The sequence below is a fragment of the Microcebus murinus genome, chromosome 16 (assembly GCF_040939455.1).
Source record: "Microcebus murinus isolate Inina chromosome 16, M.murinus_Inina_mat1.0, whole genome shotgun sequence".
NCBI classification, from domain to species: domain Eukaryota; kingdom Metazoa; phylum Chordata; class Mammalia; order Primates; family Cheirogaleidae; genus Microcebus; species Microcebus murinus.
Genome location: NC_134119.1, coordinates 20592829 through 20609044, shown reverse-complemented (window position 1 = coordinate 20609044; position 16216 = coordinate 20592829). Strand labels below are relative to the sequence as shown.

The 16216-nt window shown below is 47.2% G+C and overlaps 1 protein-coding gene across 1 annotated transcript in view; it reads right to left on the bottom strand.

Moving 5' to 3' along the window:
* Window positions 1–3418: 3418 nt before the first annotated feature.
* Window positions 3419–16216, bottom strand: part of JAG1 (jagged canonical Notch ligand 1) — a 35788-nt gene continuing 22990 nt past the window's right edge. Inside the window, exons 9-26 of the mRNA XM_012780819.3 lie at window positions 15537–15650; window positions 14791–14904; window positions 14318–14364; window positions 13798–13971; window positions 13206–13356; window positions 12196–12360; window positions 11602–11715; window positions 11001–11114; window positions 10790–10903; window positions 10515–10631; window positions 9996–10023; window positions 9445–9530; window positions 8143–8256; window positions 7447–7556; window positions 7117–7350; window positions 6791–6922; window positions 6443–6593; window positions 3419–5645 (exon numbers count right to left, since the gene is read on the bottom strand). Of these exons, the coding sequence (XP_012636273.1) occupies window positions 5188–5645; window positions 6443–6593; window positions 6791–6922; window positions 7117–7350; window positions 7447–7556; window positions 8143–8256; window positions 9445–9530; window positions 9996–10023; window positions 10515–10631; window positions 10790–10903; window positions 11001–11114; window positions 11602–11715; window positions 12196–12360; window positions 13206–13356; window positions 13798–13971; window positions 14318–14364; window positions 14791–14904; window positions 15537–15650 (2537 nt within the window). The 3' untranslated portion in view covers window positions 3419–5187. The remainder of the gene's footprint in view (window positions 5646–6442; window positions 6594–6790; window positions 6923–7116; window positions 7351–7446; window positions 7557–8142; window positions 8257–9444; window positions 9531–9995; window positions 10024–10514; window positions 10632–10789; window positions 10904–11000; window positions 11115–11601; window positions 11716–12195; window positions 12361–13205; window positions 13357–13797; window positions 13972–14317; window positions 14365–14790; window positions 14905–15536; window positions 15651–16216) is intronic.

The window sequence follows — 16216 nt, the reverse complement described above, 5'->3', positions numbered from 1 at the left end:
ACATCCAGTGAGTCTGGGATGAAGGCTTTTCAACTGCACGTATCTCAGCAAGGATGAACGAAAGCAGCTTTTCACTCCTCAGGTGCAGAACAGAGAGGGGGCCAACCCGTTTGGTTGCCTGAGTAGTCATTAAGAAGCCAGCTGCAAACTTGGATTTCCCTCCGGGATCACGGATGATCCCCACCAGCCTTGCCAAAAAGAGCTTTTTAAAAGAAAGCTGTTACTTTCATGTTGCTGGCATCTGCATTTGCTCTCTGGATAATTCAACCCTTGGGTGCCCTGGTGTGGATATTTGCAGGAGGGTGGGTTGTGGGAAGCAGCAAGCAGACCTCAAGTCAAGGTTCTTACTGGATTTAAGAACCTTTACTCTCCAAGTTAATTTAGCCTGACTTGCATATCACAGGTTAATACTGGACCCATTCATAATGATACATAATTTGAGACTTGTAAAAGCTGCCTTGGACTTGAAAGAAACACACTCTAAGCCAGGAGGTTGTGCCCGGCATGCAAGAGCAAGTAATACAGGTAGAATATATGTCCAAAGCAAGGGAGCCACGCCCTTTTGACATGATCTCGGAGGATGCCATGCAGGTGTTTGGGCCCCTTGGCTGCCAGGCAACCATACCACTGCAGTCCTACAAGCCTCACTACCCCCATCTTGCTCTTCCTTTTAACAACCATTGGAAGGCAATTGTTCAAAAAGGGAAATTCGTTATTTTTAATAGACCCTGAAGTATTTCATGGACTTGAAGTGATGCAACAAGATTGCCCTAATGGTTTCTACACTTTGTTTTTAAGACTTCTGGGGCCAGAACCATAAAGAACTGCCTCGAGGCACCCTTCTACCTCAGATAACCAAGCTGTTTGTTGGCATTGTTGGAGACTGACATAGCCTGAGCTGGGATGTTTAGCTGCTTGTGGGGTGGAAAAAAAATGTTAAGAAAAATAATTGTTGTTTTTGCAAACTATCTATTTAAAAACAGAACCTCAGGAAGCAGATTTCTGTTCCAATGCTTGGATGAATCAGAGCTTACAAAGTATAAATACACATTAGCAGGAGGAGGCTTCCCATAACCCATGTGCTTGTGTGTCTTCCCAGACCAGGAACCTCTGAACTCCTCTTTCTCATTCCCAGTAAAGGCAAGAAGGAGACTCACAGTAGAAACAGAAATAGTGGAGCATTGCTCAGCCCAAGTTTCAAACCCCTGTAGGCCTGATTTTTTTTCCCCCTCTTTAAAGGCAACTGATTTTTAGCTGCACACTCGCTCACTTTGGGGCAGACAGGTGTATTTAGAAAGATGGGAAATCCATGCTCTGGAACCTTTGGCTCTTTGCTGCCTAAGAAATATTACTAAAGTTAACTTTGACTCTCTGACCCCTCAGATCAGGTAGTTAAACACTTAGACCACAACTTGCTCAAGGGGCAGTGTAATTATTTTACTTAAAAATGATGTCAGGTGGCAATTTAGCAACAAACTGGCTTCCAGGCTATTTAATTCAGTTTAACAAGAAGGAAAAAACATAATTAATGTAGAGCTTGTACTTTAGCATAGGTGTTCTAAATTTTTACTGTCCAGAAGCTGGGGAGGAGCATGGCTTATTGAAAATTCAGATTCCCAGGCCCCACTTGTGACATGTCTGGTCCAATAGGGGTCTTGGGTTGGGCCTAGGAATCTGCATCTCAAATGAAATCCTGAAACCCATTTGCAAGTCATGCTTCTAATCATTACTGTCTCATTTGGCTTTTATTCAATTAAGACATATCCCCCCTCTTCTATTTCAATTCCACAATGTCTAAGTCTAGAATCTCAAAACAGTTTCTTCCCCTAAAACATCCAACTTCAAGGATTTCCTGGACTTTCAAGGTATACTCTAAGGCTAGAGTTCTAGTTAGCCAAGTTTTTTCTGGCTGAAAATTCTTTTTCTTCCAGAGCCCCTTTAAAGAGGGCCCATGGAGAATCGTGAAGACACTAAGTCCCTTCTTTTCCACTATGATCCCAGGAAAACCAAGGCTCCGTTGCCTGCTTCCTTTTCCCTGGAGAAAGGGAAAACTCACCCCCTTCACAATTAAGGTCCTGGCTTTGAGCTGTACCCAGAGTAGCCCTCCCACCACCAAGAGCATCCCAGACAGAAGCCACCTCAAGACAATACCCATGAATATCAACATCACTTCCCTCCTGAAATAAAGAGTTACAGTGCTCATTAAACTATTTTTTCTTGGCACAGCAGCATTTGGCAGCTACCCAAGGAATTCTAGGGTCCTGCAGAATCCAAGCTTACAAACTGCCAGAACCAGGTATTGCTTCAGGATGGTGTTTGAAGCCAGTGCTGCTAAACCAGACTGTCTCCTGGCTAGTAAGGTCTGTACTTCTCCCTCCCTTCAACCCCACCTTGCAGAAACCAGCTGTCTACAGGCAGATTAGCAACAAAGTATTGCTACACTAAGGCAGGGAGCTGTCATGAGAAGCCAGACTCCTCATTGTCCAGGTCCTTCAGGCTGCCCACGCAATGAGCCAAAACAGTGTTGGCAGCTCCTAGGGCTGTCACAACTCAATCCAATGGCCTTTGCTGATGGAGAGGACACTGAAAGCCTGTCATCCAATTCTTATACTAGATACCCATTATAGAACACTGCTCCTAGCCTAGTAGAAAACAGCTTCCCCAAGAATGAAAGAAAAACCCAATTAGCTTTTTCCTACATTGTTTGCTGCGCCAGTTGAGTTCCACTATGAAAACTGGAGGGTGGATGGGCCTGAATGAGGCAGTGGGGGATAGTTCTGAGAAGGGTAAGCTTGGGCTTCCTGACCAGAAAGCAGGGAACTCCTGGCACCTCTGCACAGCTGCTGGCCACTGTCCATGTGCTCATCCCCTCAGCTCATTCCTCCCTACCAAGGTGCCAGGGGCAAGTTTCCTCCACACCCCACTCCACAATGTGGGGACAGGGCCCCGGGGTTCTACCAGTATGCCACATTGGCCTCTGCCCACCCACCCCCACCGTCAGAAGTGAGAACCACAGCTCTCCTGCCCTTTATTTATAGATGAAGACAGCCAGACACTGGAAACTTATGGAAGGCCAGAAACCCAGCACCCCAAGGCTGCATGGCAAGGCAAGCAGAACTCTTATGCCCTGGAAACAAGGTGATGAGTAGATGGGCCCTAACACTAGAAGCTTCTAACTACCTCCTGTGCAGTTAAGAAACCACCCCATGGGTAAACATGCACCCAAGTTGCAAGGGTGTGGTCTGTAATGATAGAACAAGACATTAATATGAATCCAAGCAGCCAGGGGGTGAGAAAAAAAAAGCATTAAGTCTCCCTCTTCAACCCCCAACACCAATTCCAAACCCTTTAAAACCCTTTTAGTGCAGTGGCCAGTCCCCGTGAGTGCTCACAAACAATTCACCTCCACACTACAGGCCATTAATCCAGTGGTGTTTATTCAAGCAGTATTCACACTTGCTGTTGAATAACAAGGGAATCGGGGCTCCCACCGCAGCCCCAGGTTTCTGAGAACTTCAGATGAATTTCTTGGTTGAAAAGCCTTTCAGTTCTTGTCGGTGCCCCTGTCAGGCAGGGCCTATTAGAGCCCGATTACCAGAACAGACTCAGTGGGGTGGCAAACACACAGGGCAAAGCCGAGCAGAACTACGTAAGCTCAGAAGAGGCCACACTGTTCCATGTTTTCATACAAAAAATTTAATAAATATTACTTTTCAAAATTTATTGCCAGGAACAACACATCAAAGATGCATTTTTATGTTCATATAACACTAATAGGACAATACAAAGTATCTTCACGGTCTCAATGGTGAACCAACAAGATTACTCTGTTTTATAAGCCTTTTTGATCTTAAGCTTTGTAATAGCACTTTGATTTCCTCACTTAAGGCAGGCAGTGTACTCTATGGCAAATCTAAACAGTGATCTTACTGGACATTTTATGGTTCAAGTATTCAACTAGCTTATTAGAATACTCCCTAAATGCAGATTTAAAAAAAAAAATTCTACAAGTGGTTCAGTATTACATACGAATGGTGAAAAGAAATCAGAATTTACAAAACAAGATTGGTGTGCTTCCAAAGTTTCACACAATTAATTTGATATTTTTAATGATATTCAACCACTCACATTTTGGCTACGTTAAGTCATAGCTCAGCTTGTTCCCTTAAACTGCTCTGTAGCAGATTGCCTGCCTGTCTCTTTTCAAGTCTAAAGCAGAAAAAAAAAAAAAGAACCTGTTCTAGACTAATTCTCAAACTGCCTCAGTCAGTCCTTAAAACATGTTTTAAAGTGATGCTATAGAAGGTGTTTAACATCTGATGCCATACAAAAAAATTCCATCAGTATTCCAGGCACAGAAGCCCACCCTATCGTTTTAAAATAAACTATTGTCAAACACCTTAATTTTGGCTTATAGGCAACAAGTAATGAGAAAATAAGTTCAAAAAAATAAAGCCATACACTTACAATGCTATCAAAAACCTTCAATTCTAAACACATACATATAAATAAAAAGGAATGATGTTTTAAGGCTCTTGATTATTAAGTTAATAAATCAAATATACACAGTGATTAATAAAAAAAGAATTATTTACATAACTATACAAAATTCTACTTTTGACACATTTTTCCTCTTTAAATTCTTCATTTTACCAGCAACGTCCTGACATCAAAGTCCCCCCTCCCCCGACAACAAAAATACAATAAAAAAAATAAATAATAAACTCATTTGTGATAGTTGCTGTGGTTCTGAGCTGCGAAGGCACTTTCAAATACAGAACTACTTGTACGTCATCATAAAACCAATATACAAAAACAACTCAAGAGTCAATAAATATAAATAAAACTATGATCCTAGGACTGCATCACCATTAGGACATCTGGCAGAAGTGGAAGCTCAAGGACTAGGAGCTGGGCATGCTCCCGGGAGCCCGATCCGAGACATGTCGGCTGCAGGAGAACATACGCCAGGGCACTGCTGACTAGTTTTTGCATAGCTGTGAGATGCAGCGCTTGAATTCCCAGCCAACCACAGAAACTACCATTGCCAGTGTAAGCCAGCTTGTCAAAACTTAAATTAACACAGGGATTCTAAGTCAACAACAGCCCCAGACTCGAATATGACAACAGTTTTAAAGAACTACAAGCCCTCAGAAACTACCTAGTGGTGGCAGCACCTACTGTCTGCTATACGATGTACTCCATCCGGTTTAAGCTTTGGGCACTTTCCAAGTCTCTGTTGTCCTGTTTGTTTGTCCAGTTTGGGTGTTTTGTCGGCGTGCCGTTGGGGGGCTTCTCTTCTCTGTCTACCAGCGTGTATGCCGGCTGTTTGGCAAAGCGGGCTTTCTGCTGGTGTTTATCCATGTCGTCCTCTTCTACTTCGGAGTTGTGTGTCCTTATTTTTGACATTTTGGAGTTTTTGTTCTCGTAATCCTTGATGGGGACCGTGTTGGCTCCATGTTTCTCGATGGGGTTTTTGATCTGGTTCAGCTGCTCCCGCACGTTGTTGGTGGTATTGTCCTCAGAGGCTGAGTGAGCGTGGCTGCTCGGCTTCCGCCGTTTCCGCACGCACCAGTAGAAGGCCGTCACCAAGCAACAGATCCAAGCCACGGTTAAGACAGAGCTCAGCAAAGGAACCAGGAAATCTGTAAGGCAGGCACAAAAACAATTAACTCTCCCCCCGCCAAAAATGAAAAAAAAAGCAAAGCCATCATCATGGGAACAAAGAATACCAATAGTGGTTCTCCTGTCTTTAGTCCCAAAGAGGGGTGCCATGGGGACAAGTCCCTTTTCACAACTGCTATTGTCACTTCACAGCTTGATAAGTGCTGGGATCAAGGTCCTAGGAGACCTTGACACTTCTGTCTCCTGCAGAGAGCGAGTAGAACAGCAGCTCCCCCAGGCTCTCCAAGGGCATATGGGAAGAGCAATGTCTAGTTGAGTTAAGGAGCTGGTTTCCAGAATTATCACAAAGCCGATTCACATCAGGACAGTGCCAACACCTCATGGCTGGAACAGTGATGTACAAGATCCTCAAAAGAGGAAGTCTGGATGTCCTGCAGGGCCACCAAGCCTTGCATAGCAGCACTCGGGAGTGACCATCCCATGACACCAAAATGCCAAATCAGGCTTTGTGCAGTTTCAAGTCCAAGGATAACACCCCAGGGCTTAGTGATGATCTAGACACAATACCTGTTCTGCAGGAAGCCTGCGCAGCTTTTTGGCAGGAGAAAAGAAATTGAGGCAGCCCCTCCACCCCTATCAGCCAGGTGACCCTGGTCAAGTATGAGCTGGCCTCAGTTCTCCTGCCTGTTAAACGGGGGGCTCCTTTGAGGAGGAGGAGACCACCAGGTAATTCCCCACCTGATCGTTTCACTGAATGGTGAAATGACATCCATTTGAGAGTCGTCATAAAAAGGGAGCATTCCCACCAGACACCTACCTGTCCTGTTCTTCAGAGGACGCCTCTGAACTCTCACTTCCGCAACAGCAGCGATAAGTGAGCTGTTTCCATCACGCTTACTAACGAGATCTATTATTTTATCAGTGATTTCCTTGATTGGGTTTCCATCATCCCGTATGTCTTCAGCAGACTGGGGAAAAAATAAGTCAGACTTGAGAGTCGGCGGAACAGTCAATGCAGCTTTTATTCAAAGTTACTTGATGACCCTGTATATAAAGCCCCCACCACCACCACCACATGTATCTGCACCATTTGGATACTGGCTAACTGAAATTTGTTAACTACCTTGCAATCAAATAATTAGGGGTAAACAGGTCTTGTACTTACAATGGCCACATGTATTTCATTGTTTGCTGAAGGGGAAGGCTCACAAGCTATGTAGATTGAATATTCGGCTGAAACATTCTTCAAAATATTCAAATTCCTCAATTCACTGCAAATGTGCTCAGTTGTAAGACCCTAAAACAATTTTAAAGATCCATATATTTAAGATGTTGAAAGAAAAAAAAGGCTGATGTTCTCTTTGAAGTTAGGCTAAGTTCAAGTCTCACTCTGCTGTAAGACAGGAATTGAAGCTAAGGAGATCCTAGCTTGTGACATTCCTTTAAAGCAAGCAGACACACACGCCATTCCAAATTTTAAAAGTCACGTACCGGTGACATCATCTCTTTGTTAAAGGTGAACGTGATGTTTGCACAATTATCCTGGTAGTAGGAGTCGGAGGTGCACTTGGTCTTCACCGGCTGGAGACTGGAGGACCGACACTCGCCCACGCCGGTGCAGGGGCGGACAAAGCACTGGTCATCCAGGATGGGGATGCAGCTCTGTCCACTGGGACACTCGCCGTGCCCTTTGTGGAGCAGGCAAGGTCGAGGGCCACACCAGACCTAGAGAGAGGAAGACGGGAGCTGGGAAGCTTAGCAGGAACATCCACCCGGGTGATTCCAGGACACTCGTGAACCGCAGTGGCCATCACCGCCTACCTTTGAGCAGGCGATCCGTCCGTTCATGCACTGGCAGGTATTACAGTCGTCGTCCCACTTGGCCCCGTCTGGTATCACACTCCCCATGGTGATGCAAGGTCGCCCTGAAACTGACAGGTGGAGACCCGTGAGCAGGAGTTTATTTTCCTGTAGATCAGATCAATTCTCAATTCCTCAACTCCCTTCCTTGTTATGAAATAGCTACAACTGTGCCCTTTGTCACATGAAGATGGTTCCACCCACAAAAACAGACACATGTCCGTCCTCCCCGCCACACGATGTGACCTGCTTTGGCCAGTGCAACGTCAGCAGATGTGGTATGGGCAGAGCCTTTCACCGTGCTTGGCCTCTTACCTGCCTACCACGAAAATGCACCCCAGTCATTGTTCAACCCCCACCCAACCCACAGCATAATCACTCTGTCCACCCTGCAGGTCATGAGCAGAAAAAAAAAAAAATGCTTGCTGAAAGCCACCAAAGACTCAGGATAGGTTGGTTCAGGGTATTGTAGCAACAGCTGACCAAAAGCAACAACTACCCTGTTTGGGGGAGACCCCTCAATGTTTCCCTTTCCTCGTAGCCCCCACTGTGTGTTCCTTCCCCGAGCATAGCACCTAGTTGTGAACAGTCAAAATGGTAACTGCAATGCCTGCTCAGCACAGAAGACCTGTGGGCAGCTGGGCCTGGCATACATACCTTCCTGGCACTTGGCACCACTGTGCCCCAGGGGGCAGACGCACCGGTACCCGTTGATCTCATCCACACAGGTTGCCCCAAAGGCACAAGGTGAAGACTGGCATTCGTTGATGTCTACAAGAAACAGAGTTCAAGTTTAGGGTTCAGTGGAATGCAGCAATGTTTTTTGAAGTTTTTTATTGACAGAAAAGCACATAATCATAAATGAAATGTTCACTCATGTGACCAGTACCCAAAAACAGATCATCAGTATCCCACACAGCCTCCAATCACTGACCCTCCCCCTCCCAAGATTACTACTATCCTGACTTCTAACAGCTGACCACCATTTTGGGAGGCAATATTTTTATTTAAGTTCATTTTTCTCTGACAGCACAATATAGAGCAAGACTGGCAAACTTTTCCTGAAAGGGGCCAGATAGTGAGTATTTTAGGCTTTGCAGGCCACAAAGTCTCTTATCACAACTACTCTACTCTGCCGTGGCATCACAGAAGTAGCCATACACAATACACAAACAAATGAGTGTGGCTGTGTGCCAATAAAACTTTATACAGACAGACAGTGGGCCAGATTGGCCCATAGACCACAGTTTGCCAACCCCTGACTTAGAAAAACGAAGCAGAGATAAGCTCCTCCACCAGTGCCAAAATCCAGTCAGTTTCAGACTTGGATTACAAGTTCCAGTAAAATTTCAAATAATTTGGGTATAAGAACAAACAAACAGTAACAACTACTCTAGCATCTATGATTTTGGAGGGTGGGGAGCAGGCATAGAAAAACATGTAAGAAAGTAAAGCCTCGAAAGAATAAACTTTAAGCTTCCTGCAAAACTGCATTGCCTGCCCCAACTTTTCTGTTTTAATCACTTCTCCAGGGCCTCATCAAACCCATCGAAATCTTTGGAAGCCACAGTGCTACTCCCTTCCACTTGCCCTAACTCGGTCCCATGCCAGCGTAGCTGCGGTTAACGTCCAGTTGCCCGTAATTTTATGTTAGTCACAGGGGAAAAGCACACTTTCCTCTGGGCCCCAGTGCAGATGAGCTGTCAAATCCTGTGGCTGGCACTCTGGCCCCAAGAACAGGTAGGGCTGCAAGATCCAGGCAACTACTGGTAGGTACACCTGGGAGGATCCAGCCAGGGGCATCTTAATCCTAACTGGAGTTGGGAGATTACTGCTTTGTCAGGGCTACTTAAAGGGAAGTGTGGCTTTAATTGTTTTTTAAAGAGACAAAGTCTCTGAGGCTAAGGAGGGGAATGGGGGAATAAACCACTGAGAAAGCCAAACAAGGACCGTCCTTACTTATTCTGCAGTCGGGCCCGGCAAAACCCGGGGCGCATTCGCACCGGTACCAGTTGTCCCCATCCACGCAGGTGCCACTGTTGTAACTAGGAAGAAAGCAAAGACCACGTTGGTTACCAAACTCCCACTGCCAATCAATCACACATAGCCACACTAGCTGCCGTCAGCGGCTCTCAACCCCTGGCTATACTCGCAATGGCCTGGGGAGCTTTCCAAGTACTGATGCCTGGATCCCACCTCCAGAGAGTCTACCTGCTTCGGGCTTGGTTGCAGCCCAGGCACTGGGACCTTTAAAAGCTCCCCGGGCGGTTCTGGTGTGCAGCCAACGTTGCAAATCACTGCTCTAAATGAAGACACAACCTGGCTAATTAAAGTGTGGTCCTCGAAGCAGCAGGATCAGCTTCACCTGGGAGCTCATTAGAAAAGCAGCGACTGCCGCCCCACCCCAGACCTCCTGAATCAGACCCTGCATTTTGAACATGATCTCGGGGTGATTCCCACGCACATTAGGGCCGACAAGTGCCGGCTTGAAAGGGGGCTGTCACACTTACCAGGGATGAGGGCTGCAGTCATTGGTATCTGCAAAGCAAAGACAAACTTAATAGCAAGGACTTCGACAGGGAAAGCTGTCTTAGCCCTAAGTAAAAACACCACTTATTTCCATAATGCCCGAATGATAAAGTTGTAGTTAACACCAGCAAAATACACTTAAGACCTCTGCTAAATTGGAACCAGGCCCGCACCACACGTGGTTTCATTTGCCGTGGGACACATGTACACAGGAAGAGGCCTGGTAGGGACGGGGGTGGGGGCGAGAGCCTGGAAGGAGACAGGCTGCTGGTCGGACCTGGAGCTGGGAACTGAGACGCCATCTGTCTCCACTTATCTCATCGGCGACTTTCTCAGGCCCAGGTCAGGGCTGCAGCCCATCAAGTCATTAAGACAGACCCAGGTGATACAAGAGCAGACATCAAACAGCTCTGCTGCTGGTTTTGATTGTGAGTCCCCAAGGGTGTCAGGATATGCTCCCGCGGCCCTGGGAGCGTCAGTTCAAGGGGGAGGACACTCACTCTGCGTGCAGATGGGCCCCTCCCAGCCTTCCTTGCAGACACACGTGAAGGACTCGCCGTTGACCACGCAGGTGCCCCCGTTATGGCAGGGGTTGGGCAGGCAGCTACTGTTTCGGGCTACGAGACAAGAGCAGACAAGACCACCCTCCCTGAGGATCCAGAAACAAGCTGGAGGGCCAACGGCCAGACCCAGACAAATAAGCTCCAGGGGCCGACCAGCAGACACGCTCAGGTGGCCATGCCCACTGCAAATCCCACGTTGGGCAGAAAGTTACCTATGTTACATGTCGTTCCTTCCCAGCCACCAGGACACATGCACTTAAAAGCATCCCCTTCGTCATAGCAGGTGCCACCATTGTTGCACGTGGCCTCGTCACACTGACTGTCACCTGGAGGAAACACACCTCTGCGTGAGCCCCAGCAGCACACTCCCACAGAAGACGGGATGGGTGGCAGGGACAGGATCCAGGGCCAGCTACTACTTACGGGAGTGGCAGGTCTTTCCTTTCCACCCGTTTTTACAGTCACAGTAGAAGTCATTGACCAGGTCTCGACACGTGCCCCCGTTGTGGCAGGGGTTCTGGCTGCAGTCGTTAATATCTAGAGTCAAAGACCAGACATCAGCTGCAGACGAGTTCCAGGGCTGCTCGCAACACGCAAGAACCAAGCCTTTCCTACCGCCACAGCCAACCCCAACAGCTAAGCAGTCCCAGGACGTCAACATAATCGCCCTATTCCAGGAATAAAGCAGCCCCGAACTGGGTTTCTTTGACTGCCTCAAGTTAAGCAAGACAAGGGGCAGGCCTCTGGAAGTCCCACGGAAATTAAAATCAAAACAGAAAGATGGCTTTCCTTGCAAGCGGGGATATTTGGTATGGTAATGACAGAGCCTAATTCTACGGCTCCTCAGCAGAGGTCCCTCGCCACCAGCTGTCATCAGTGTTAACAGAGCACTAGTGATGCTGACCCATTGCAGGAATTGTTAAGTCTTGCTTCCAGAGATTTCCATCAGAAAGAAAGGCTTCCCTTCCCCCTGCAGTCCCCCACATCCCAAAGCTGTCAAGCCCCAAAAGGAGGGCAGACTCACTGGTTTCACAGTAGGCGCCCTCCCAGCCGTCGCTGCAGATACACTTGTAGGAGTTGACCCCGTCGATGCAAGTGCCGCCATTCCTACAGGGGCTGCTCTCGCAGTCGTTAATGTCTGTGAAAGGAAGGGAAAGTAAAGGCACAGCTAACCACCGTTCCACAGCTGCCTCCCGACAAAAACGTACCCAGCACACCTCAGTCTTCTAAGACCTCTCTTCAAGACCATTTCTCTAGTTACACAGGTGGCTAATCAAGCAGAGAATTCTAGAAAATACCCCGCCCATTTTTTTCCCATGCCCTCACATGCTAAGTTACTTGGGAGGAGGGAAAGAAACACTTCCAGAAAAGAGGGACCACCCACACTAGTTAAGATTCCAGAACATTCCAACACAGACGTGGAGGCTCAGAGGCAGAGTGATCTGGGCAAATTGAACACGACCTCCATCTCAGATCCCAGATGCAATGATAAAAACCTTTACAGGTTTCCCCAGTATTACTGTTCCTGATTAAAATGGTTCAAACACCCCAAATCCCAGGGCTGGTGGTGGCAGGGTTGGGGAGCAGCAGGCCCCATTCCCCATGAGGAGAGTCTTACTTTCATGACAGTAGGTTCCCGTGAAGCCTCTGTTGCAGTCACAGGTGAATTTGCCTCCCGACTGACTCTTGCACTTCCCGTGGGGACCACAGACGTTCGAGGAAATGTACCGCACCCCTTCTGGCGTGTCGTTGGACGCCATGGCCACTGTGCAGCTGTCAATCACTAGAAGACAGGTTTGGGATCAGACCAAAGCCAGGGCCCCACACACACAAGGACGTAGGCCAAGCCTACTTTCCTAGAGACAGGTACACCAGCTGAGACAGACTCCAGCAACATGCCATGTCGCACCGTGACAGGCAAAGTTGAGACTCCACTCGGACAGAATTTTTTTTTTTTTTTAAAGCATTTTCTCCCTATGTAGCCAAGAAGCCCACAGGCTTGTAGATTCTTTTCATCCTACTTTTGACATCTACCCAATTCGGTAGATGACTGCTAAGGGAAAAGACCAACTCTACTTCCTCCCTTAATCTTACTTAAGCAAGGCTAAAAGTCCAACTATGGAAGTTTTAAAAGCCACCTAATACGGCAGCCATGGGCCACATGTGGCTATATTTAAATGAATTAAAATCAAATCAGCTTCTAGTTGCACTAGTCACACTGTAAATTTCAGTGGCTACACGCGGCTTGCGGCTGCCCTGCCGGACGGTGCAGATACAGAACGTTCCCACTGCTGCAGAAACCCCCATCAACAGTGCTGCTCTGAGGAATGTCTCCGCCTTGCAAATCAGCCCACCCCAGAGCAGGAATGATAAATGGATTTCATGTTCTTTCCCCTAGGCTACTTGTAGACACGGTCCTCCCACTGGCAGGCCTCAATAGAGTGTTTCCACTTGTCCTGGCTTCCCTATGTGATCAGACAGGATCATTTCCATCTAGAAGCCCTCCCCACCTATACACTATTTTTCTGAGAGTATCAAGAAGCAGTGGCAAATGGTGGGGGTGGGGAGGAGAAAGTATGGAGCCAGCCAGGTGTGGGGGGGGCGCCGGGGGAGGGGGGAGGAAGGTACCTTCACAGGGGGTCGTGCGGCAGTGGTCTTTCAGGTGGGAGCAGTTCTTGCCCTCATAGTCCTCAGGGCACTTGCAGAAATAGTCGCTGGCACGGTTGTAGCACTGGGCGCCGTTCTGGCAGGGATTGGGCTCGCAATAATCTATGTCCAGCTGCAAACATCAGGAGCAGGGAAGAGGGGGAGGGATCAGAGTGAAACAGAAGTGTGAGAATAACTTCTCCAAGGGCAGGAGACACTGGCATCTGACCCTCTGTCTGCTTCTGTTAGGAGACACCCTGTATAATAATACATCTTTATGCCTTAGGGACTGCCAGTGTCTAAGTATTTTAAAAACAAGGCGGAGCAGGAGAGCACGTGCTGAGTTGGATGAAACAGAATACAAAGCCAAAGACACTAGGAAGAAATCATTCGTCAATATGTCCTTCCGCAAGTATTTGTCTAGCAGACGTTCCCTAATCAATAGGACGTTAATAGATGACACAAAACTCCAGACACAAAGCCAAGAGGGGAGTAAGGGGGCAGGGGAGGGGAGAGAAAGGGAGGCTGCTCCACTGTAAAAACTCCAGTCATCTGAGGTTTTGCTACCACTCACCTGACAGAGGTTTCCAGAGAAACCAGTGGGACACAGACACTGGAATCTGTTGATTTCATTCTGACAGTGACCCCCATTCAAACAGGGGTTGCTGGCACATTCATCGATGTCTCTCTCACAGTGATCGCCTGCATAGCCAGGTGGACAGATACAGCGATAACTATTAACCAAATCCTGGAAGAGGAGAAGGAGGGGGGAGAAACACATGCTTTTTTCTCTATGTATTCCACAAACGCGAGGCTTTGGCGGTTTAGCATGACTGTCCGCGGTTCAGCTGATTCACTGAAAGAGCCAAATGCCAAGCCTCTTGCAATGGGTTAGAGGAATTTCTACGTGCATGCCTTCAAAATGACTCCCAGGAGGCTGGGGTAATGTGAGCCCTAGTGAAAACTTCCAGAGACTCAGTTTTCACCTGCGTTTTGAAAATCTCACAGGGACAGAGCTTCTCCCAGCCTCACATCTATCTTAAAGATTTGTTGTCAAATGTCAAGCTTTTTGATTTAAGCAAAGATTTACGTACCCGACAGGAGGCGTCATTCTGACACTGGCCAAGGCAGTCATTAATATCTAAAAAATAAATAAATCATCATATTAAAGAGACAATTTACATTGAAATTGGGCTTAATTGAAAAGCCTTCTCAGCTCAAGACAGATAAAAGTTTCAAATCAGATTTCCTGTGCGTTTCCCGTGAGATAAGGTTACTACACTGGGCAGGGACCCTCCCTAATTCTCCCAGACCTAGGGAGTGAAACTTCGCAGCATTGTTTTAGCCACCTTATCAGAATATAGCCAGTTTTAGCAGCTAATGAGCCTGATAAAGCATGTTTTCAACTGCTGCCCCGACAACTCCCTCTTGGAAAAAACATTCCCGCTATAAGATTTTTTTCCTTCTACTACTACTACTCAAGTCTTAGAACCAGAGTGAGAGAGGATGGATTCGCAAGTCAACAGCCACATTTCATGAAAATCAAAATTAAAACGAAGTCACTCACTTATGTCACAATTCTGACCCATCCAGCCAGGAAGGCAATCACAGTAGTAGCTCGCAATCAGATTCTTACAGGATTTGGCATTCACACAAGGTTTGGCCTCGCATTCATTTGCATCTGAAAAGAAAACAAGGATGAGCATGAGAAATGGAGTTCTAACCACATGCCCTCCACCTTGGTGGGGTGGTGGTGGGGGAAGATACCATACTGATAGAGTTTTCTGGAACAGGAGACATTTTAATAAGCTAGTTAAATAAAAGCTACTAGGTTCCTTCTATACCAGGCATCTGATCCCTGTCCATAGACATTATCCAATAAGGAATGCTAATTGATAACTTTCCGGCTGCTAGCTAACAACTGGGCCCCCAACAGAATAGCAGGAAGCCACCAGGCATTTCTGTGCAGAACCCGGTGCAGCCTAGTTGCTGGGATTTAAATGTGGCAAAAAGAATGCAGACAGCTCATTCCTCATGAGATCATCCCCGTTTGGAACCCAGCTGAACACTCCTCGGACAGACGATTGACATGGTTCAAGGAATCCCACGACTTTCCCACAGGGCCTAAAAGAATGAGTCCATTTGCATGCAAGTTATTTCTCCCAGGCCTGCTAGACTATCGATAATAAATTACTTCTTAGCATGATGGAGTGGGAACTCGCACCGCTGGCCACACACTCCTCTCCCTTAATGGCTTTGCTTATCAAAAGCCAACCCTTGGTACAGGAATTACAGTCGCGGCGATTTTCTTACCTAACTGGCACGTTTTGCCAGTCCACTGGGGGGGACACACACACTTAAAGCCGTTAACCAGGTCCTGGCAGGTGCCCCCGTGGGAACAGTTATTCGGAGAACAGTCATCAATGTCTGGTCAACAAAAATAGGAGGGGGTTAACGATTTAATTTCAATCCGTTTGACAATTAGATAATTTAATAGCACCGCTTCACACTAGGGGCCTTCACTGAAGAGAGCCGGACACCTGCTACCCGTAAAGCTACCGCAGGACAAGTGGGATGGTGACAATAAGGCTGAAGCCTTGATTTTAGCTTTAAATCCCCCACTGCCCCAGTTCATCTAATCCCTAACCTAAGCAGTGCGGGGGGAAAGGAGGATAGCTGAGCACCCACCCCGTGGTGACACAGGACTCGTGCATCTGCCTAATCGTCATTTGTGAAGAAAAGTTTCATCACGGCTCAGGGGCAGCTAAGTAGAGGTAAGGAAAAAATAACTTTACAGGTAGAAAACCTTATTCTTCTTATATGCTTATTAGTTTTCCCAAACCACCACCCAGGGACGGTATCCCCCGCCCCCACCTCTGCACAGGGAGATCTAATCATTCATTTATAAGGCATGCCAGGCTCTATTCAAAAATCCACTTCACGACGACATTTGGAGATGTGAATTGCTACTATTCCATTTAAGCAGGGCCGGA